The sequence below is a fragment of the Papaver somniferum genome, unplaced genomic scaffold (genome assembly GCF_003573695.1).
Source record: "Papaver somniferum cultivar HN1 unplaced genomic scaffold, ASM357369v1 unplaced-scaffold_80, whole genome shotgun sequence".
Classification (NCBI taxonomy): domain Eukaryota; kingdom Viridiplantae; phylum Streptophyta; class Magnoliopsida; order Ranunculales; family Papaveraceae; genus Papaver; species Papaver somniferum.
In genome coordinates this window covers 504874-530333 of record NW_020650971.1, presented here as the reverse complement: position 1 = coordinate 530333, position 25460 = coordinate 504874, and the positions used below count along the sequence as shown (strand labels likewise).

Genomic DNA, 25460 nt, shown 5'->3' with positions numbered 1-25460 from the left:
TGGCCTCCTCCCATCCGTGGCCTCAAGCAAGGCTTTCCTTGATTTAACGGGAGGGTCGGCCCCGACTTCGACTTGTCCTAAAGAAAGTGATGGACAACACTCGCGGCAAGTGAGAAATCGATTGTATTTTTCTTCTTCAAAAAAAAATCCAAACTCATTGTTTTTTTTTTCTTCACAACTGGGCCAAGGTGTCGATCACCATGCCCCGCAACATCTCAGTTTTTTCTTTCGTTATTTTCATTTTAGCTTCTCCAATTTCTAATATATCCTCTGTTGAACAGGTTCATATCTATTATGTTCTTCCGGCTCCTTTAATTCGTGAATCACAACTTCGACATGGTATTGTATATCATACCCATCCTTATGTTGGATATAATTTCAATATCAAAATGGATTTTATAACATTAATAATAAAAATAAAAACTTATATTGAAAACGGATTTTATGTGGGATGCATTAAAATACCCAAACTTCGTACTCAGATTGATAACTTAAAAAAAGATCATACTCTTTATAAGCCTCCATGTATGAAAAACATAATCATAATCGTCAAAATTAGGTATTCCAGTTAAAAAACGATGTCATTCATGGATAGCTTCTCAGATGTTAAATACAATAATAAAGTTAAAATTAACAATCGTAAGTTAACATGCACATCTCTAAGCCTTATATAAGTATAGTATATATAGTGAAATGACGAGGATACTGAGTACACCACAATATTTTTGATATCAACCTATTCCAGACATACGTTGTATAATCTTATATAGACAACAATCATCAAAAGATTATTTCAACAAGTTGTACACTTAATATATAGGTTTAGTTCGTGATCGAAACAATCTTATGGGGTCAAACCACTTGACGATTTATGTACATGTGTATTTACTTTAATTATCAATAGAAAGCAATATAATGCGGAAGTAAAGTAAATCACTTTTTTTCATAAAAGAGGAAAACTCCCCAAACTTACAGAGAAAACAAATGATGATGTTCACAGAAACCGTAGTTTTTTAATTTTGATTTTTTTCATAGACCCTAAATTTGTGAAAGAAATTTTTGGGAATTTTTATTTTTCTGTAATTTGTTGATTTTTCACAAGATTATATGTTATCCCAGTTTCGATTCAGAAACTCTAGTTTTGGGATTTTTTTTCTTATAAGCCTAAGTTTCTGAAATTGGGTATTATTTTCTGAAAACTTAGTTTGGATTGGTAATAATAAAGTGTTATTACAGATTGTGTTGGATAATTACAGGGTGGTGCATGTATGTTTTATCAGTGAAGAGGAATAGGGATTGAAGTTGAACAGGTTCGTTATTAAGAATGGCTTTGATGGTTTTGAGCTGTTAGTATAACCTTTTGGTGGTGCTTGTAGGTGGTGGTGGTGCTGCTTGTAGGTGGTGGTGGTGCTACTGCTTGTTGATGCTGTTGTTGGTGAAATAGATCGGGATCTTTACATGGCACCGAACTTCAGCCCGCATTCAGGATCGTTCCATCACAGTCCCCAGAAGGGTTCACCGCCTCCTCTCTGGGTTATAGCCGCCACCACCACCGTCACCACCACCACCACTATCATCACCTCAAGAATTCTAGAGGGGTATTTAAGACAAAATTCAGACTGTTTTTCTCAATACAGTTAATCGGATGGTAAAATACCACTTTGTAATCACTAATTAAAGTTGTGATCATTTTAGCGATAGAAAAAAAAATTATTTCTATTTCGGGTATCCAAACTTGTCGTGTAACTATTACCCCTACCTAATTTTCCCAATCATGTACCAACTACCATGATTTCTTCTTGTGACCTTTTCTCACTAACAAGTGTGTGTGTACACAATAATTGCCACCTTTGAGATTCATTATTATCTTTTTAATAGAGCTGTTGGTTGCCATGGATTTTATCCCAAAGAAGCTGAATCCAAAACGGAAACTTTTTTACTAGCTGCTGCACACCGACAGTAGATAAGGCACAAGTGTAAGGTAATATAAGGTCAAAATCTCATGTCCTTCCAAGTTTCAAACCTCCACAATAACCCTCACCTCTAGACACGTACGCTGCATGCGCGTGCTCCTTTCAGAGGGTTTTGGGAAAAGCAAATCACAATCAAACAACAAAAAATTTCTCTCAAAAATGTTTTTCTTCTTTTTCCTCTGAATTCATGAAATTCATCTAGAACCAGAATCTGGGTTCTCATTAGATTTCTCAATTGGAGCTGAATTTTTGGTCTATACTATTCTTAGAACAAAGAAAGAAAAAAAATGAAATCAGCTCAACCGAATTAAATGAGGGTGAGATCTGTATTAAATTTTAGATTATGCTGTTAAGATTACAGATTTAAGAATGTTGGGTTATAGATTTTAGCTGGGGTGAAAAAAATTACACAGTACTTTTCAGGGTTTCGTTCACCTTTGGCTATCTATATAATGAAGTCTTGAAGTGTTTTATGGGTTGAAGTGTTTAATGGGTTTGGGGTTTTATAAATTCTTGATTGAGAACCCTTTTTGCTATTAAGAGGATTCATTTCAAGATTACAAATGAAAGGGTCTCAAAAAGAGCTTCTAATTTCTGATCAAATCATGAGTACACCAAGAAATTCTGCTTCATCTTCTTCTTCAACTAGAGGTCTGCAAAAGTTAATGGTTTGGTTAATCCTCTTCATTTCATTAACTTATTTAGTTTATACATTGAAATTGGTTTCATCATCTTCTTCTAATTCTTCTTGTATTGAACAAATTCCTACATTGAATCACATTCACCATCTTCTTAATTCTTCTTCATCCTCCATTAGTAGTACTGATAATGAGGATGATGATGATGATGGTGTTGGCATTACAACAACAATTTCTATCCAAAATCAAAATCAGAATCAGACTAGTAGTTCTTCTAATTCTTTGATTGAAAGGGTTGAAGCCAAAACAGGGTTAAAGCACATTGTATTTGGGATAGCAGCATCTTCAAAGCTCTGGGAAATGAGAAAAAACTACATCAAGTTATGGTGGAAGTCTAATGAAATGAGAGGGATTGTCTGGTTAGATAAACCGGTGAAACTAAGAGGAGATCAAAGAGGAATTCCACAAGTGAAAATCTCAGGTGACACATCAAGGTTTCCTTATACTAACCGGCAAGGTCACCGGTCTGCGATTCGTATATCAAGGATTGTATCGGAGACATTGAGACTTGGTATGACAAATGTGAGATGGTTTGTAATGGGAGATGATGATACATTCTTTGTTGCGGAGAATTTAGTGAGGGTTTTATCAAAATATGATCATAATCAGTATTATTACATTGGGAGCTTATCTGAAAGTCATTTGCAGAACATTTATTTCTCTTATGGTATGGCTTATGGTGGTGGTGGATTTGCTATTAGTTATCCATTGGCTGTTGCACTTGATAAGATTCAAGACCGGTGCATTCATCGGTACCCGGGGCTTTACGGTTCCGATGACCGGATGCAAGCTTGCATGTCTGAGCTAGGTGTTCCTCTTACTAAAGAACTTGGCTTCCATCAGGTAACACCCTCTCCCCCACCTCCATTTTTAGCTAGGTGTTCACATCACACATTCTAACTCGGTGGCAACTCACTTGCACATCCAATGCACTAGGTGATGCATAATTGCACATGAATGCTGAATTAGAGCACTGTAGCATTGAATGTTGCTGGTGAAATTTATAGCTATAGTAAATTCTGCAACAAAATTATGTGGTCTTGCTGAATTCACCCATACCTTCTGCCTGGATTGTGTTTCCTAGATTGTACTGTATTTATCTTTTCTTTATGCATTGTTTTTCTTCATATGGTGGACTATGATGGGACAACATAAACAGCATCCTGTGACTTTTACCAGTAGGTAATATAGTGAAAGGTGGTAGGGCTAGAACCTGCAAAATGATCACAGACATATCTTGGTTGTAGCAATTGTTTGTTTATTCATTGATTGATTCAAAGGTTTCGACTGGTGTCACTTTTTGGTTAAAAATATTACTCCCCATGAGAATGTACAGTAGAGTAGAAGGCAAGTGACACAGTGGAACTCGGTGGTAACTCACTGCCTCTGAGTTGTATATCTAATACACACTAGAGGATGCAATGCTGAATCACAGTAGTGTCATTGATTGAATGAGGTTATAATTGTGAATGAATAGGTGAACTTTCAATCTAGTTAATCTATCAAAACAGGGCACAAATCCTTGTGGGTCTAGTCGGATGCCTTGGCCCCTCGAGGAAAGCCTTTAGATCCGAAGAAAGTTGAATCGGACGAATCGATCCCCTCCCAGCTGGACTTGCACCCACAATGCCTAGATGCATTTTCATTTCTATGGTCTCCATTTCCTTCAAAATTGTAGTGATCTCCATTCCCCAACAAACATTACACTTTAGGATTATGTTCTAAAGTTGTTTACCACTACTCTTAGACTAATTCTTTATTTTAAGCATTTGTTTTTCTTCTGATGAGGAATCCAGTCTCCCTAGCTGGACTTGCACCCAAAATGTTCATTTCTGTGGTCTCCATTTGCCAACAAACACTAGACTTTAAGATTATGTTCATTTCTGTGGTCTCCATTCGCCAACAAACACTAGACTTTAAGATTATGTTCTAAAATTGTTTACTAGTGCTGTTTAGAGTAATCTCCATTTTAAGCATTTGTTTTTCTTCTTGTTGGAGGAGTAGGACCATTGTGGGACCCACAGGAATAGCACCCTTAACACTTTTAGTAGGTAGGGTAGGGCCCTACAGCTGCAAAGATCTCATTATCTCTGTTGGGTGGTGGTTTGATTATTTTTATTGATTGATTCAAAAGGATGTGACTTTTGGTACAAAAATAATATTACAGTCCCATTAAAGAATGGACCACGTGTAAGGTAACGGGTTTGCAACATGGGTCGAGTAAACCCAGATTTGGGTGAGTTTTTCGCATAGTCATAAATGTAGGTAAACTACTGAAAATGTGATTTCAATTCAATTTTCAGTTTATAGTTCAGTTATAGTAATGTACTACTGTGGAAATGTTGAAAAAGATTGGTAATGTGTTCAAGGCGTGGGACCCACAAAACTGAATTATTTGTCGGTATGAGTCGGTGGTGGTGGTGATGAGTCTGGTGACCACCACCATTTTCCTGTGTTTATGGATTTGTGTTTCTTCCTTTTACTTTCACGTTTTGACATTTGTTGTTGTTTTTAATATGGATGCAGTACGATGTGTATGGTAACTTGTTTGGGTTACTAGCGGCACATCCGGTGACACCTTTGGTAACATTACATCATTTAGATGTAGTTGAACCAATATTTCCAAATGTGACGCGTGTACAAGCGTTACAAAGGCTCATGGTACCGATGAAACTTGACTCGGCTGGATTAATGCAGCAATCAATTTGTTATGACAAAAAGAATAGGTGGACTGTGTCTGTTTCTTGGGGTTATGCAGTTCAGATTTTTAGAGGTGTTTTCTCACCACGTGAGATGGAAATGCCTTCGAGAACTTTTTTGAATTGGTATAAAAGAGCAGATTATACTGCTTATGCTTTCAATACAAGACCAGTTGCTCGAAATCCATGTCAGAAACCATTTGTGTTTTTCATGGCTAATGCTAGATTTGATTCTACGTTGAATCAAACGGTGACCGAGTATGTGAAGCACCGAACTCCACACCCAACGTGCAAGTGGAAAATGACGAGTCCAGATGACATAGAGACCGTTTTGGTTTACAAGAGACCCGACCCTCATCTTTGGGACAAGGTAATCCTCTTATCATTATTTCTTTTTCTTCTCGATTTCTCAGTTATGCTTGTCGAGTTGTCTTTTACATAGTAGTATCTCGATATGAAAGTGTACAAAATTAGAAGAAATAAGGTACATCGGTCTAGTTTTCTTATTACACAAACTTCCATGAGTACATCTCAGTTAGTAACTTAATCAACCATTTAATGCTTATTTGTTAGTATTAATCTTGCATTACATTAAGACAACATTGCCATATGTCCGGTTTACATTGCAACTTCGAATAAACTATCAATATCTAATCTGCTGTTCATTTATAAAAAGTATTCTATGCTCCATCTGTCATTCTCAATGCTAGATTGTTATTATTATCACTAAATCTGACTGCTGTGTACTTTATGATGGTGCGGGTATTAGATTATTCGTTGAAATGGGTGCTTATTCTGTCAATTTGGAGAGGTGTTAGATATCAAAGAATCATATATCATTAGTAAAATTGTACCTGCTACTAAGCTAACATGGACAACCTTGAGGCTTGAACTAACCTGCAGAGTCCTAGAAACTTAAAATAATGTTCCGAACACTTTCCAGTAATTTTATTTAAGAAAAATGTTGGTATTTGGTTCGATTTGCAGAGTCCTAGAAGAAACTGTTGCCGTATTTTACCTACAAACAAGAAAGGAAGAATGGTAATTGAGGTTGGTGTATGTGCTGAAGGCGAAATCAGCAAAGTATAGATAGAGCAGGAAGTATGGCAGGGACGGAGCACCGGTTACTCCTGGTAGATAGGTAAAAGAAAAAAGAAAAAAAAAGAGATTATATTTAGGTTATTATTGATTTCCTTCCAAGGTCTTATTCATGTCTTTGTAAGGTAGATAGATTCTCCGTTAGATAAAAGGGACTATTATTAATAATAAAATTATACTCGATTAGTATATGATATCATGGTATGAAAAGAAGAAATGGAAATTGGTATCTGCATTGCAATCGAACAAAAGTATTTTGTTAGTGTAGGTGTTCGTTAAAATTTCCAAAGCTACATTGATGTCGTGTTTACATGTCTTGTAGCTTTTTAACATGCTTATACTTCTATAAACAGAGCAATTTGCACTTGACGCTCTTCAATTGAGACTCCCAAGTGCAGAAACGCTTGCAAAGAAACCAGTGTACTAGACGATGGATTTTGACTGAAAAATGAGATATTCCTCCCCTCGTAGACTGCTGTGCCATGCTAGGTCACTAACAAATCCTTCATCTTTCTCGCTTGGATTGGTGAACGATTTCTAGGAGTAACAAAGTAAGAAGTTAATTTGGGTACAACATTTCATAATGGCTTATAAAAATAAAAGAATCAATTTTTTTGTGAAGTTAATAGCGCGTTTGGATACACATCCAGAAGTAACTTTTTGACTTCTACAAGTCAAAAAGCAAGAAATCAGTTTGGGTGTAAAATTTCATAACGACTTCTAGAAGCAGAAAAGTCGACTTTCTGTGAAGCAAAATTGTATCCAAACGCGCTATAAATATTTGTGCCTTCGACTTTTGGTTCTGACTCTTTTTAAAGTAAAGAAGTTCTATAATCGTTCGTTCCACAGAAGCAGAAGTCACTAAAATGAGCTTCAAGTGATAAGCAGGCCTTGGGCCGACAAAAAATGTTTATGGGCTTTGTGGAAAGATGACAAATGTGCCTATTAGCAGGCTACTACCGAAAAGTGAAGGTATCCTTGTTTTTCAAAAGAAAAAGAAAATAATAATTAATGCGGGGAGCGTGGATCGAACACGCGACCTTCAGTCTGACGCTTTCCCAACTGAGCTATCCCCGCACGTGTTAAACTAGTTGTAGACTGCTACTTCATGCATTCCTTTTAAGTTTTGATTCAAAAGAGAATTTTTTATTTAACAAATTTGAGTTGTTACAGCCATTGATCCAACTTAATATATCTTGAGGAAAATTGCCACAATGCTCAAAATTATAACCACTGACCAAATAATCACCAACGCCATTTCTCATCCTTCCAACTAACGTACGTAACCAATTGATCTTTTCTATGACAACAAAAATTTAATGTCTAAAATCAAATCTCTATTCAACTAATAATAAACTCACTACGAAGATTAATTTATTTTACAAGCATGTTATAGGGGCCACATGTTTTTATTACCCTCCCCATTTTTTAACCTAAATCAAAACTAAATTGAAAATTTGTTTTCTTTTTTCTTTTTTTCTCCTCCTCCCATCAACCGTAACCTCCATTAAAACTCAAAATTTCATCGTCTTCGATTAATCGGCGATTCGAAAATTAATCAACTGTAGTGTAATGACTTATATGAAGTATGTTTTGAAAAATCCAATTAGGATTCAGTTTATTTTGTTCGATTTAAGTTTATTTTCTATCAAAAAATCAGGGTTTTAGATGAAAATTGGAATTGAAGTTTCTGGGTTTATGTGAGTTACGGTTGATTCTAACTCTATTACGAACCGTAACTGGAGATTTTGATGTTGTTACGGTTGGTAATAGTTCAACTACCAGCCGCATGTTCTTATATCTGAGAATTTTCTTCAGTTACGGTTGGTATCGAGCATTCAATTACAAACCGTAACTGGTTTTACGATTGAGTTTTCTTCAAATTTAACCAGTTACGGTTGGTAGTTCATCTTTTACGAACTGTAACTAAGATTTACTGTTGGTTACGAGCAAAATTCCAACAGTAATTAACTCTTAAAATGTAAAAAAATAGATTTTTTTTAAAACTCTAAAATCTGATTTTGATTTGATTTAGAGTTAATTGAAGTGAAACTTAATCATTAACACTAAACTAGATTATCAACACTAAACTGTGTAAGGGTTAATTTGTCATTTCCAGTTGTTGTTTTTTTTTGGATAAGGACACTTGAATTATCATGTAATAATCCTTTTTGTCCTATTACAATGCCGCCACTCTAATAAATCATGCCGTCCCTATAACAGGCTTGTTATTTTATTAGTAATTCATTAACTAACTTAAGCACCACTTTGTCATATCTAATAAAATTCGTCTAGATCACAGCTGCTTTGAGCACCAGACACTCCAACTGCTCAACTTCATGATCAGTAATTAATCTTCTCTCATACTACTTCCTTTTAACTCGATGATAGAAACCCACAAAATCGCGAATTATTAGTCTGACTCCTATTTTACTTGTTTCTTTAAAAAAATTATGTATCCATGTTGAACTTTATAAGATCTCTATCTGACGGATCCCGGGAGTAGGTCTAAGATAATAACAAAACTGCACACTGGTTAGTAAGAAGCTTTATTGGAAGAAACATTCTTAAATATAATGGCACATCTATCCTTCTTGATCATTCGTAAAGAGACCGTTAGTAAGTAAAGAGTTTTTCATTTATAAATATTCAAGAAACAATAGTATTATCGACGCAAACCAACTCATAATTCATTCCTACAAACAGGAATGTAAGTTTAGAACATTACAAATATTGATACCAACTTCCTGCCGATGTCACTGTAGTAAAGTGGTAAACTCATTGGGTGATGATACCAGCAACCTGAGTTCGAAACTTCCTAGCATCAAATTCTTTACCGATCAAAAAAAAAAATATTGATACCAACTTCCAACCATATTAACCTGACGTAAGCACATTCTAAACATAAATTTTCAGAAGTTTTAAAACCAGCACCACAAAGACTGCAATGAACTAATACTCCCTCCGTCCCCATTATATAGGTGGAGAAGTGAGTTTCTCTAAGAATAAGAAATTTTTTTGATTTCCTACATTTCCATCCTCTTTCCTGTTTTATCCTTTATACAATTTCCAACACTAGAAACATTAACTTAATTGTGGTGATAATTACCTATAATAAATAAAGACAATATATGGGAAAACCCATCTTGGAATTGAAAGTCTACCTATCTAATGGGACTACAAATTTTTACAACTCCGCCTTTATAATAGGGACGGAGGGAGTATCATTTTTATACCTAACTAACTTGGATCTAGTTGGCACTATATTCTTGGAACACTTCCATTATTCCATATGAACGATTTTGTGAAGCAGATTAGTAATCCAAAGAGCCTTTCATTATTAGGACTGTTGATTATGGGGAATTGCTAAGAAAAAAATGATAGTAAAGAGAGTTATAAGAAATTTTCACCGAGAAAGTACAAATGATAGTAAAGAGAGTTATAAGCGATTTTCATCGAGAAAATCCATTTTATGTTAGGCATCCAGATTAGGGTATCTTCTCCGACCAAAGAAATAAAATTTTGGTAGCAGAGTTAGGATGGAAAAGATAATTAATCGGATGTATATTTCATTGTCTAGAATTAGGAATGAAATATTCACAAACAAAAGCACACGAAGATAGATAGTCAAACTTGTAGTTGGTTCAGGAGGATGTTAGAGGCTAACAGTTCAATAATCAAGAAAAACCTTAACTTAGAAGCACATCTAACAGACCAAAACCTAAAACTTGATGGCAACAATACCTTTTATATATCCCCTTCCAAACCCAACTGCTTTTCTCATTCAATTTGTCATTGTGTAAAAAGCTTTTATCTTTAAATTACTTTGCTTTTAAGACCTGTACCATACATAGTTCATCACTACTGTTGATTAAGGCTTTGTTAAAAATCTCAAGAATTCTAAAACCTAGACCCCGAAAGGTGAAACAAATACTTTACAACCGTGTGTCCCCATAATTTGTTTTTGAAGCGAGTATAATGTAAATATAAGGTCTTTAGGGATGTTAAAACATCTCATTTGATGAGTGGGAAGAGAATTAAGGACATATTTCACGGTGGTAATTCAACTAGCCTGATTCAAGGCATACTAATCAAATTTTTAAGTCTAACTTCAAAAGACTAGACAATATTGGATTGAACGATTTAATCTTAAGAGGACCTAACAAGAGGTTTGAAAAAGCGTTGTTCTAACAACCACACCCAATATTTTGCTTAGCAATCTGTATGGACAAATTCCAATATACTTTTAAGAAAACCAACTACACAGTCAGACTCAATCTTAGTAAAAGTATATCAAAGAGTTATATCTCAATTTCTCGATTCAACGGCCAGGATCGATGGGATTTTTTTGTCATATATGAAACGGTATCAGCACTTAATAGAACTCGTATCCCCTTTATAAATCACGAATAATTGTATGAAAAGAAGAAATGGAAATTGGTTTGTGTAAAAGAATGAATACGAGACAAAAGAAAAGATTAAGTAAAGAACTGACATTTGGAGTTTAAATTTAGTCTAGGTGTTAAAATCTACATTCATGTCGTGTTTACATGTCTTGTAGCTTCATAGGGACTCCCCTGAGCAGACTGTAGAGCAGCATTGCACTCGGGGCCTATTTATAGTAGGATGGGTTGTCATGATTCCGAAACCCAACACTCCTGGGAACTCCACTGTTATCTCTAGGCGTAGTAAAGTAATAAACATTGTCAAACTTTTAAGAAATATTTCCAGAACGGGTAATGCATTGGCAGATACGCTTGCCAAGAAAGCACAGAGTGTTAGTAGATAAATCTTATATTGGAAAGGCATTCTTCAACTGTTACTACAGAGGCGGAGCCGGGCCATCATTGCAAGGGTGTGTACCTGCCCATCCAAAGTCTAATTTAGGCCTAATAGAAATTGTCTTGCTATAATATAAACTTAATTTTGCTTATTTGCATCCCTAAAAAACATTTACAACTCTCTTAAATAAATTCTTGCATCCCCATTTCAGAAATCTTGGCTCCTCCATCTTTTTTTGCATGGATTGGACTTCAAGACTAATATATATTTTGTTTCTCAAAAACATGAAAAGAAAAGAAACTAAAAAATGCGGTGAAGGTGGATCGAACACCTGACCTTCAGATCTTCAGTCTGACGCTCTCCCAACTGAGCTATCCCCGCACGTGTTGTTTGAATAGGAAACTACAAACCACCTGCTTCCGAAGTGGAAGCAACGTCAGCATTGTTTTTAGAGTTGCGCAGAAAAACAGATTAGCTCGAAGAGTGACTGTCCAGAATCATTACCACAGGCGTTGCCTTGATCATACACATTGTACTCCTAGCATAGTTACGAGGTGACACGGCTCACGACTGAATGCACTAGCCCTGCCCAGTATATGATGATCTTGGGCACTAACGGATTCATCAAGAAGCTAAACGTGGAAGCCAATTTTGAGGCATTCAAAATGATTTGTTTAGCTGGGTATGTTTATAAGGGCTTAGATGTCTTCAACCAACATCATGGTCTCCTCACCAAGTTCGCCTAAGCTCATAAAAGCTAAGGTGCCAAAATTGTAACCATGTGTCGAACAGATATTAAGGTATTTGTTTCATTCACGAGACACAGCCACCTCAGGGGCGGAAATGTTGTAGATTATTGCTAGTGAAACGTAGAGCACCAGTCACATCAAAGCAAGTTTCACGTCTGTTTTTCCAGTTGTACACCAGAATATATATATATATATATATATTAGCAGATCTAGATTCACCACATTAAGAAAAATGAAACTTCTCGGCCTTGCCTGCACCCCAACTCTGAAGCAGATATCAACCAAGGTGTTCTGAACAAGGTCATGGAGAAATTTGAAACCAATTAACATCGTGCGCATAGTACAATGCGTGATCTCCAAAAATATCCACATCCTTACCACAATAGGGTTAGGCGTTATCCTTAAGGAACAATGGAAAACCAAGCACGTATATCCAAAAACAACACTAAACTGTCGAGGTCCAATCTTCTGACTTGGGTTGTCTATTGGGATAGCTAACAAATAATCATGTGTACGTTAGGGGCATCTCTTTCATCAATGCGTATAGCACTACCGATTTACTCATAGGAAGGGAGGAAGTATCAAAAACACAAAAAAATGAAAAAATCAAGACCACCAGCACAAGAAAAAGCATCGAAAACAAGCATATATGTAGATCTCAAACCAAAGATTCTAGAGTTATGCAAAATTTCACCATGTAGCTGTTGTGTCTGCAAACATGAAGCTAAGTAGCAGTACTGCATTGTATCCTTCATAGTATACAAACTGAGACCCTCTTTCATGATTGGCAAACAAGAAATACGCATTTGTAAGCAACTAAACCCAGGACCGTCTCCAGTAACCAACTGTCGTAGGAAACTGGAAAGATTGCTATCAAAAATAATATTGTTGAAAACGTGGCGGTCCCAAAAATATACAACCAACTTTTTCTTAGGCAATCTTTATGGACAAACTCAATATCCAATTTGGAGAGTTTAATGGATCTTAATCGAGAAGGAATATCCAGAGTTATATCTCTAACTCTCAAATCAGAACGTTTACAGACACAGTCCGTGAACCTGATTTCTGGGTGAGAGCACTTGGGTGATTCCAAGATTAATTTCCCAAGTAATCAATCAAGTCGTATCCAACAAACAAGGTCGGATGTATCTACTATGATTGATTAACGTACAACCTGTGATATTACAATTATAAGGATAAATAATATAATGCAGAAAAGAAATAACACATACACCAGAAGTTTTGTTAATGAGGAAAACACAAATGCAGAAAACCCCGGGACTTAGTCCAGATTGAACGCCAAATTGTATTAAGCTGCTAGAGGCACTAGCCTACCAATTAACTTGAAATGGAATGTAGTTGATACCGAATTAAACCCTCCGAGCACTTCAGTTATCGTCGCGTTCCTTACGCCTCTTGAATCCTAGTAGGAATCCGCGCAATTGATTCCCTTAGCTGACGTCACACTAACTAAGAGTTTCTTCAACTCAATTGAAGACTTTAAACCAATTTGCATCCCACAAATTAAGCATATATATGTGATTTCCCTGGCGATAAAAAAGTTTGATCAAGGTGATGAAAATCGATAGCAATAGACATAGTCTGCCTAACCTCAAAATAGGGACTTATGCAACCCGAAGTGCAGCCTTGATTATTATTCACCTCACGAGTATAAAACCTGTGGAATCAACAAAGTTTGAGACAAACTTAGATGATTTCTATCTATCTTGATCAAGTGAGAAGCTCAACAATCGATCAGGATACTCAAGTTATCAATAGCCAATAGTTGTACTTGGCTTCACGAATCTCTGTGAAGTCTTTTTTATCGCTGAAAACCCTAAAAGGTTTCTAGGAAGAGGACGACTCTAGTCACAACTATGACACACCAAGAAAAGTAGTGTCGGGATTCAAAAATCTTAGTTCCTTAAGATTCCCCTTTTATAGATTTTCAAAGCATAGGTTGTTTTAGGTTTAAGCTAAGATAGCTTTGGAACCAAGAAATCAACATTCACCATTAGATGAATCTTTGAAATCTATTTTACATAAGCAAGATATACACTCTAGTTAGGTGACCAAACTGTAACCAAACAGTGTATAAAGACTATATTCAACGTGGGTAACCGAAACCACCCGCTTTGTACTTAAATTCTTAGTACTCATTTTCATCAACACTTAAAACTTAAATCGAACCGCAATCAGGTGATCAAATATGTCTATGATTTTATAGAGATTACTCAACTGCAAATTATCTTGGTAAGATAATTTCTGTGCATAATAATTTAATCGACATGAAAAGTAGGTATACAAAGTACAAATACAAAATCCTTTCGTGAGTCAATTGAGTCACAATACGTGTACCGGTTTGCATATTACAACCGCTGTCAAGTTTCGGAGTTAACAGAAAAATTCAGGTATGTGTAGCGGTTTGCATACCGTAAGACTTTAACTGGTTCCAGAGTTAACTGAAAAATTCAGGTACGTGTAGCGGTTTACATACCGTAAGACTTTAACTGGTTCGGGAATCAACAAAACTTTTATGGTACGTGTACCAAACCGGTTCCGTGACCATAGTTCCTTAACGGTTTGTATACTAAAATATGTACCAATCTGGTTCACGAGTGAACAGATTTTATTCAAGGTAAGCATAAGAATATGCTTACTAAAAATACGTATGTCAATATATAGCTACGTCGCTGCGTATACGAGTACATGTCATACGTCTCCAGACTTATAATAATTCTCTCAGTTTGTAAGACTGATAACACTGTCTGGCATCCGAATATTGTAGTTCTATATTTCTCTCTAAATCAATTTGAAACATTCCCGAATAACATGGATGACACATATCACTGTTCCAGATTAATTCTGAATGATACTTGAGTCATTATTTTAATTTCGAATAATAAATTGTCCTTAATCGAAAGTTATCAAGTATGAACAAATTTTCATTAAGCTTAGTCATTATATTTCGAGAAGTTCCTTAATTTGATAATTAGAATTTATTGTTTATGCATAATAGCCTAATTAGTTATGGTCTCATAGATAAAAAGATGAAACTTGAGATATAGGATAGTTCAGTTTCCACTTACCTTTTGTCGATGAAGTTCTACAAAAGCTTCGGTTGATCTTCGCATGCAAATGGTAGAACGCAATGATGAATGCTGCGATGTCGTATCTCAAATACATTTGTATCCTAATCCGAGACTTAACTAATTGTAGATTAGAAATGATATAGTTTTGACAACTAAATTTGACAACAGGCTTGAAATAGCAATACTTGTGAGTTCTACCGAGAAATGCTTGATTTATTTGGCACAAAATCATCTTGAAAAGAATAAATAAGTTTCTCAAGAATAGGCCTAATCCCATTAACAATGATTTTGGAAACTATTCTATAAGAAGTGTTGAACAATTTTCCCTGGGTTGTTTCGCGATAAAAAAACATATTAACAAAAAAGGTAAGTAAGATTTTGAACGTTTTGTTTATGTACGTACAAAAAAAGTAATGAACATTACCAATTGGCCTAAACTCGGATTGAGGTTTAGTAAATTTAGTTTTTGGAATAAGAGTTAAGTAACTTCTATTCAAATGCACATAAAACCGGATTCAAAAAAAATAAAATAATTAACAACATCAATGATATCCTTACCCGCACATTCTCACTGAGTCTGATAAAAGCCAATCTAAAATCCATCAGGACCAGGAAAGCTCTACAATGGCATGCTTTTTACAACAAAATTAGTTTCGACATCAGTTGGTTACACAACGGACTGGCATTTTCATATCCAGATAAAAGATTGGAAATCCATCACAAATTTCAGTACGCGAAAATAGGATTAGTTGTACAACCAACAGAACTAAAATGGTCAGTTAGAAGACTGTTAATAGCTTCTCCATCATTATGACAAACAAAATTAGAGTCACTAACAGCATCAATATTTTTCCTACGCATTATTCTATTTACAAGAGAGTGAAAGTACAGTAAAAACTCCATATATTGATACTCCACATATTAATAAACTCTATATATTAATAAAAAATCATAGTCCCAACTCGGGCTAGTTATAAATAGTAATAACTTTCATATTTTAATGTTAATAGATTTTTCTAGTCCCGCCATAAGGAATTTACCTCCATATATTAATATAATCGACATTATTGGAAACTTATACATCACGTTACATCAAAATTTAGATGAACTAAAATTACTTATCTATAGTTGTTTGAGAAAAGGATGTATTTTTTTGGACTGTTAATTTGTTATCGCATCTTTTGGCATGTTTGAGAAAATGATGTAACTTCATGTTGAGGCCAAAACATTTCCAACTTGTCATGCATGTTTAAAGCTTCGTGGCATGAAACTTTTTGTATCTCCTACCATCATCAGGATGCTCTCCCTCTACTTCTTGTCTACTTCCATCGATGATTTGTTCTTCTGTTAAGCATATACGACTTGTTGCTCACGTGGATAATTAAGGAAGACATCCACGTCCATTATTATTTACATACTTTAAGTTAAAAAAATTAAATATCTTTTTGCCATAAATCTCTATATTGATAAACTCCAAATATTAATAATTTTGTGAGGTCGCAAAATAAAATATCCAGCTAGTCTTGTTATCCATGTATTTAAAAAACTTATCCCTAGACTTTGCTTTACAAAAAGCAGCCTGTACTGAACACCATTTTTCAACTAAGAAGTTGTTGTTGTTGGAGTTTGTTCACCTGACTATCCCAAAATCCATCCCATCCCATTTCAGTTGCATCTTATTTATACACTCCGTGGTGACCTAAACTTAACTTCGAGAAGTCTTTAAGTTTCAAAGAAGGGAAAAAGAGAAACAATAACAAATAGGGGTGATGAAGAAAATTTGTGCACTCCCCAGTGGCACAAACTCAACTTTGAGAAGTTCTTTATGTTTCAATGAAGAGAAATAATATTCAGTCCCAACTGAGCTATCCCCGCACATATTGAACTAACAGCAAAGAAGGATCTCTGTTAACTATTTGGTTCTCTCTTGGTCTCGGGATTGAATCCTGTGCTGAGAGGGTATCGCAAATCAATGTTTTTGTACATACACGACGGAGAGTGTCATTCTCATGTGATTTACCAACAAACATTTTTAAACAAAAAGATGATGACGATTACCATTAAAATTATCATGATTAAAATAATATATCTGGATTAGACTAAACCAGATCAAATCAATAATACTTGTAAATTATTCAAAAGATATCCTGTTTCCATCATCACAAGTAAAATACAACTTTATTAGCTAGCTTGCGTCACTTCCTCTAATTATTGATGCACAAATTAGTGGGCTACACGTGGGGACACAGTTTCTTACAGATAAACAAAATCTGCTGGACTGAGTTAGTAGTGTTCTCATTGCGGGCCATTAAATGTGTAACGGCCCATTAGTTATGCTGAGTACTTTTGTTTCCGAGTACTATCAAGGCATATCAAGTCACCCGTACTTCAGTTGATGGTTGTTTGTTCTGGCAAGTAATGCAGGAGGAACTCTATAAAGCCGTTTGAGTGCTAGAGGTGGAGCTATACAAGCTGAATACACGGTGTAAACAAAATGTTCATCCCCTTCAAATATTATATACTCAACTGCCTCCCTGCATGTCACAGATGAGTACAATCTCTACTGTTCGTTCAATGAATAACTAGATCCAACGGAGCAGACAAGACGATCACGATCGAGATCTCGTAATGGATTACGGCTCACTCCTTTTTTGTGGGAGGGAAATGGATTAGAATTCAGATAAAGAAGAGAGGATAGTTTCTGTCGTGAAGCGGAGTGAAAGTCCCCTAACCCTGTCCCACCATCACGTTTCTTTTGTTTTCTTCATCCGCTTATCCAGATTCCATTCCCCCTTTTTGTTATTTGCCAGCCTATGTCACTATTCATCACGTGCACCGCCATTTTTTATATATGCCCATTGTTTTTTGTGTGTTGGGACGTTTTTGATGGTGATACATGTCTATTGAGCCAATGGGAGGCTGCAAATTATAAATTTCCTATCAAAAATAGTTTTAGCAGTGGATAAAACAAGTTTGTTTCTGCGTCTAATCTGGTTGGTGAGCGCTTGAGAGAATAATGAATTTGTTTGGGCGTCTAATCTCGGCATGGTTGGTGAGCTACATCTTGAGAATAAGTAAGTACGATTTGAAGCTCCATGTCTCATATGGCATTGAGCTCATAAGATTTTGGTCTTTATTTTTATGGCTGCTAATAGGGTACCATTTTTGTTTGGGGTGTACCAATCCCTTACCAAAACATGGTTTGTCTTATTTGCAATTTGGTACAGTCCCAAGCAAAATGGTATCCCCGTTCCTACCAAATGCAGAGGGGACACACGGGGTGTATGAATAATTTATCCCGGTTGAACTGGGTATGTTCAAATTAATTGGGGTATATCTAGTGAGATAAAATCGACGTCATTTTGAAGTAAAACAAAATACTCCTTAACATTAATAATACCTAATGAGACAAAATTCAGGTCATAATTTCAAAATGCCTAATCTATTCTTGCTTAATTAACCTGGCGAGATTGGGGTATACATATTTTATTCCTATCCAAACTAGTGTGTTAAGGGGTGTCTAAAAGACCAAATTTCCCATACTAAAAAACCATGCCGACCAAAACATATTAAGAAAAAATCAAAATCTTTCTTCTACACTCTAACTATACATGTGAAATCAAAAAAAAACAACAACGAAGAATCAAAACGAACCAAAAGTCGGCAGGGTATTTTTTGTCGACCTTGCCGACCAAAATATAGTCGGCAGGGTATAAGGTTGAATACCATGCCGACTTTTCATATCTGAAATTTGCATTTATAGTGTCGGCACGGTATTCATCCTTATACCTTGCCGACTATAGTTTAGTCGGCAGCTTATGAAATTAAAACCTTGCCGACTAATCATACATTTGTAACAACTTTTCTCTGTATGTCAAAAGCCCTATAGTCGGCAAGGTATTTTTTGTCGACCCTGCCGACTATAAGTTAGCCGGCAAGGTGAAAAATCAATAAGATACCGACTAGTGAAACATTTACAACAGTCTCCTTTGTGTCAAAAATAATGAAGTCGACATCTTCTTCATTCATCGACCTTGCCGGCCGGATATGGTCGGAATGTTATTCATCCGTAGACCTTTCCGGCCTGATATAGTCGGCATGGTCTTCATTCGTCGACCCTGCCGACTTTTCATAGTTTCAGAACTGAAAGTGTTGATTTCTTCTTTAATTTTGAGTATGATTTCACACATCAGCTTTGCAACCCCCTTGTTAGAAGTGTTTGGGTAGTATGTTTTCATTTCCGTTGCAAAAAAAATTCTCAAAGCTAATTTTTTTCATCAAAAATCTTCCCACATGAGTTCAATCAAAAACAAAATTTGATTACTTAAATTCATAAGTTTTAATCTACTTAATTAACCTAATCAGAATTTTTAGTGTTACTTAAACAAGGATATATTAGCCATTTTGAAAATATTTGGTTAAGATGCTTTTTTTTTTACTTCAAAATGACCTTATTTCGTCTCATTTGGTATACCCCAATCAAGCAAGGTTAATTAACACTAATAATTTGTTTAGATTAATCAATTTGGTTAGTTAATTAGTTGAATTAAAATTCCCAAATTAGGTTTTATTTGGATTGAACTTATGAATTATGTGTTATTATTTTTGAGGTTTTTTTTTTGTAACGGAAATGAAACCATACTAGACAAACACTTGTACAAACCAAAGATGCTAAGTGATTTCATACTCAAAATTACATAAGGAATTAACACTTTCAATTATGAAAGTATGAAAAGTCAGCAATTTGGTCCTCTACATCTTTTAGACACCCCTTGGCGCACTATCTTGGATGGGTTTAACTTTTGTATACCCCAATTAATCTGGGTATACTCCAATTCGGTCAGGTGATTTAGCTTGCCATTTTTTTTCCTTTGTATAGATAATTATTTTGGTGCTGACGAGTTTCTCCCTCACGTCACCTCACCATATAGTGCACATTAAGATATGTGTATTCTGTCCTGCTGCTTCTCCAATTTTATTTTTGGATCAATAGGCAATTTTGTAGGGTTAGGAGCCAAAATTTCTAAGTTGACGATGCAAAAATTTGGTTTGGATAATCTTTTTTGTATAGGTGCAAAGAAATAAAATCAGAAACGTAAATAACCTAATACTAATTATTGGGCCTAGTTTAAGCTTTAAAGCCAGCTTGGGTTGCACTTCTTTGCTTTGGGCTGGCTCCACCCCCACACCCTAGTTCAGGTTGCGACGAATTTTGAATTCAGGTCATTGACATCCAACCCTATTCCTCCTGCTTTCCTGCCGATGCCAGCATAAACGTTTTAACTTGTGAGCTAGAAACATGCATCATGGTCGGTGAAGTCTTTGAGTGAACATGTCAACCAAGTTATGCATGAATAGCACGACAGCATTTGTGATTCGAGCAGCATGTACCATTGGTTATCCAGTACGTCTCTAAATCCTCAACACTTACGGCTGAAAATGTGTAATTTCGTACTAGTATTTCAACACGTGTCGTTACACAAAGTTAGGTAAAAAAATACTAACTGATTACCCAATAAACCGGTGGTTGTTTAGAAAGTTTTACTGGAGAGCCCGTTGTTTTCTCCACACTGGGAATCGAATAAAGTGGGGGAAAGAAAACGGTTTTATTACGCAATGTAACGGAATAACCGTCACTGTCGTGGGTTTCATTTCATGGTTTAACGCCGTTGTTTCTTACCACACAAATCCCGTTTTCTTTGCTTTACATTATCCAACGACCGACCCCCTCTTATCTAGCAATCTAAAACGCCGTTAAATCTCTTGGCTGTTACATTATCTCATGGATAATTATTATTTATCTTCTTCTTTGTTTTTATTCTAAATAAAATAAAATAAAATAAAATTCTTTTACTCTCAATTTTTATCTATCAAGTCCGTGAGATGATGTGACGTGATGCATAGCCATGATAAGGAGGATGGGCTTTGTAAGGTCAATGGTTTCCATGATGGTCTTTTATTTTTGTGCCAAGTTGGTCCGGTTTGAGTGCATAGACTATCTCGAGCACTTCTTGACATTGGATTTACCTAATGCAATAGCTGGGAGCCTGATGTATATGCTGAGTAAGACTTTCCTTCTAGAAGTCAAAATGGCATCCTAGGTCTCTCCAAATGGTGTTTGGAAGTAGTCTTTTTTACTTTTAGAAGTCAAAAAAAAAAAAAAAAAATGTCGGTTTGATGAAATTGTTACTTCGAAACATCTTTTATAAATAAATAAGTAAGAAGTCAACTTGATGAAATTATTTCAAAAAGACTTCTAAAACCAAAATAAAGTAACTTTGCGTCAGGTAAATTAGTTTGGTTCTGATTTTTGAGATTATTATTTTTTTTTCTATCGAGGATATTCACGTTCCTCGGACGTCATCGGATACCAACTATTTTAGGTGAAGGTGAATGATCCTAGGATGGATTCATTTTGATGGTCATACTAAATTACACATAAAAAATGGCAACCAATAGAGAGTGGAGTTGGGTTGGTATGTGCAACATCAAACCTTATGTATGCGTGCAGCAAACGTTAAAAGCTGATGATGATTCAGATAAAGTATATACAACTGAAAGTGGTTCGTAAGCTGCTTTTTCAAGAAAATGACCCATGAAAATAAAAATAATAATAAAAACAAATTAAATTGCGATAAATATATTTGTCTAGTTTTGGGATTGAATATGACAACCATACCTTCATTCTCTCCCAATACTATCTATATCTTCTTCATTCTTACTGAAATCAACAATATATTTATATGGACATTAAAGAGCGCAGTTTATTTCTCTCTTCATCTACTATGGATGGATTGGATGATCACCACCATGTGCTCAAATTTATTATACAAAAAAACTCTGTTTCGATTGGATCGTATATTCTCCTCTGCGCTATTATTATTTTGCCTCTAAATATTAAAATGGGCTTGTAGGGGACCGCACTAGATCTATGGTGTTGCTCCTTGTTCCCACTAGCTCAACGTTGATTATAAACTCTAATCTTTTTATTAATGGTTATACACCGACGATATATTTAAGATTTTGTCTTCCATTTAATGATTAGTAAATAATTTACAGTTTATAAATGTAAATTTTCATTGTGATCAGATGCCTTTTCGTTCGGAGATACGATCAATCTTTTTATTATTTATTTTCGGAATCCAGATGCCTGGTGATCTTAGTATAGCTATTTTTATAAAAAAATAAGCCGCTTAATGATTTTTTGTGACCATCTTAGACTTTATTTGACTGAACAAAAGATTTGGTGGTACAAGTGAGGCTAGTTGGTAGCTCTTTTTAGGTACCTTCATGCAAAGAACCTAATTTGCATCCACCCCTTCTTAATTAAAAATGAAAGAAACCAAATATGAAAGACAAATTGTATGGTGCAACTTCAGGCAGGCACACTGCTGGGTGGAAATAACAAGAATTTGGAATTGCTGTCGATGCTGATGTATCTGCTCAAATAGAAATTGTGGTTGTAATTATCAAACTACTGTATCCAAATATAGTTTCTCATTTTTGGTAAGAAATCTATTTTTTAATACTAATTTGGGATATCCTCATTGGCTCATTCATTACAAGAAAAATGTTACCCTTTTTGCCGTCATAAATAGAATTAAAAAAATAGAAACAATAATTTCAAATATATAGTTCTAAAATAATAGTAGTACTTCTTTTAGTGATTAAGTTGCTAATTTCATTTAATACTAATCTTATGTTCAACTAAGATTATGTTGAGATTAGATTTAATAATTGATCACTTTTCTAATTAAGGTTTGTTTACATAATTTAATGTTAATACACAACTCATGGATTTGGGTTCACATATCCTAGTTGCATAAATTTTCTCTTTATAAAACACCAAGTTTGATATTAAATTCAAGGTTAGTGACACGGGACATTTGAAGAACGCTGTAGCTATTTCGGGTTTTTTTTTTTTTTTTTTGTGATAGAGGGAAGAATTCTTATCTTCTATATCGGTTTATAGCATGTTTGGATAATATTTCAGAAATTTTTTTTGATTTCTGAAAGTAAAAAAGTCGGTAAATTAATTTGTGAATATAATATCAAAATGATTTCTAAAAACCAAAATATTAGTTTTTTTTTTAAGAAAATTGTTTTTGTTTTAGACTTTCAAGATTGACATCTACTTAATATATCAAAACAAACTATTAGAATTATTCGTTTTTCGGGGAGTAATATTTTTGTATCCCAATTATTTATCTCCAGTATAATAAAGCCAAGATTATTGAGTTTTCTTGCTTGTTTTATTCGGAAATCAAGATATAAAATAAAATACTAGAATGCACCTCTATATAAAATATATATTTTTTTAGAAGTTTTGTTTTTTCTTTTTTCCAAAAATATACACCCTTGCATTAAGAATGAGAATTGAGAATAAAATTAGACCGTGCATTTGTCTTTTACGGAGCTTCGTTTGTTGAGATTATTAGTCCCACATTGTCTGGGTTTCTAAGATCCTGCGGTTTATAATCCTTTGGGCCTTTCCACTCATTGCCAATTGGTTTTGAGTTGGATGCCCGTATTCTAACATGGTATCAGAGCAGGCTATTTGTGTCGAGTCAAATGACCGCACCTTTACTCCGCGTTACCCGATTTATTGTTCCACGTGTTAGACCCAACGAGGCTACACGTGAGGGGGCGTGTTGAGATTATTAGTCCCACATTGTCTGGGTTTCTAAGATCCTGCGATTTATAATCCTTTGGGCCTCTTCATTCATTGCCAATTGGTTTTGAGTTGGATGCCCGTATTCTAACATCGTTTGCAACAACTTTCTTAATTAGCAAATGCCAAAGCTGTAAATATACTTTATTTTTCTTTTACTCTTTTTTAATTTTTAGAAATAATGTCCTAATCAAACAGTTGCTAGAATATCTATTTTCCAAAAATTTCCATTTTTTTTCTTCCTAATTCCCATCAGAAACTAATAATCATAACACGTGTCGTCCATCTGTGAGATTCGCGTATGTTGTGCTAGGGACATTTTTTACCGGATGAAATTTACGTTGTTCCAAAGTCACCTAAAAAAAGAGAAGATCCTAGGATGGGTTCATTTTGATGGTCATGCTAAAAAATTGCAACCAATAGAAAATGGAGTTGGGTTGGTATGTGCTACATCAAGTCCTATGTATGTGTGTAGCAAACATTAAAAGCTGATGACAATGCACATCAATATATACAAGTTCGTATTCAAGAAAATGACCTATGGAAAATAATAATAAAAACAAATTAAGTTGTGATAAATATATATATATTTTTGTCAAGTTTTGGGATTGAATATGACATTCTCTCCCAATACTATTATCTTCTTCATTCTTATAATCAAAATCACGATATTTATATTTATATGGACACTAAAGAGCTACATCTACTATGGATGGATGTGCTCAAATTTATTATAGGGAAAACTCTCTTTGGATTGGATCGTATATTCTCCTCTATTATTCTTTTGCCTCCAAATATTAAAATGGGACCGCACTAGCTAATTGCCCCCTAGATCTATGGTGTTGCTCCTTGCTCCCACTAGCTTGGATACCACAGCATCAACGGTGATTATAAACTCCAACTTTTTTTTTGTTAATGGTTATATGCCAACAATATATTTAATATTTTGTCTTTATTTTAATATTAGCAGACACAGGTTTTCATCGTAACATGCGAGAAATAGCTTTTTTTATTATTGACATCCAGAATCCAGATGTTTCATGATCTTAATGCGACGATTATGTTATAAACAAGCGACCTAATGGTTTTTTTCCCTTCTATTTTCTTCTTCTTGCAAGTGATTAGAGTGACCACCTTAGACATTATTTGACTAAAAAAAGATTTGGTGGTACAGGTGAGGCTAGTTGGTAGCTCTTTTTAGGTACCTTCTTGCAAAGAACCTAATTGTATGGTAGTATATCTTTAGGCACACTGATGGGTGGAAATAGCACGAACCTAATTAGAGTTTCAAAGAATTTGGAATTGCTCTTGATTCTGACGTATCTGCCCAAATGGAAATTGTGGTTGTAATTATCAAACTACTGTATCCAAATATAGTTTCTCCTTTTTGGTAATAAATCTAGTATTTTTTAATACTAATTTGGGATATACTTTTATTCCAAGATTGCCTAATTCTTTAAAAGAAAAATGTTACCCTTTTTGCCGTCATAAATTAAGGTTTGTTTACATAATTTTATGTTAATAGACAATTCATGGATTTGGGTTCACAATCATATTCTAGTTGTATAAATTTTCTCTTTATGAAACATCAAGTTTGATATTAAATTAGCATTCATCCAAAGGATTGTGAACCGGGATATTTGATGAAGGCTGTAGCCATTTCGGGTTTCTTTTTTTTGTGATTAAGGGAAGAATACT

General features: G+C 34.9%; 1 protein-coding gene and 1 non-coding gene across 2 annotated transcripts; one reads left to right on the top strand and one right to left on the bottom strand.

Annotated features, from left to right (window-relative positions):
* Positions 1-1916: 1916 nt before the first annotated feature.
* LOC113345035 lies at positions 1917-6703 on the top strand. Its single transcript, XM_026588898.1, has 3 exons — positions 1917-3514; positions 5198-5740; positions 6358-6703. The coding sequence occupies exons 1-3, from the start codon at positions 2537-2539 to the stop codon at positions 6457-6459; spliced, it is 1623 nt and encodes a 540-aa protein (XP_026444683.1). The 5' UTR covers positions 1917-2536; the 3' UTR covers positions 6460-6703.
* Positions 6704-11558: 4855 nt separating this feature from the next.
* On the bottom strand, positions 11559-11631 carry TRNAF-GAA. The gene has a single exon. It is a non-coding gene; the product is annotated as a tRNA-Phe (tRNA).
* Between the last annotated feature and the right edge of the window lie 13829 nt (positions 11632-25460).

Coding starts and splice junctions, on each gene's coding strand:
- LOC113345035 (XM_026588898.1), top strand. CDS start 2,537: ATGAAAGGGTCTCAAAAAGAGCTTCTAATTTCTGATCAAATCATGAGT. Junction 3,515..5,197: donor AAGAACTTGGCTTCCATCAG/GTAACACCCTCT, acceptor ATATGGATGCAG/TACGATGTGTATGGTAACTT. Junction 5,741..6,357: donor ACCCTCATCTTTGGGACAAG/GTAATCCTCTTA, acceptor TTCGATTTGCAG/AGTCCTAGAAGAAACTGTTG.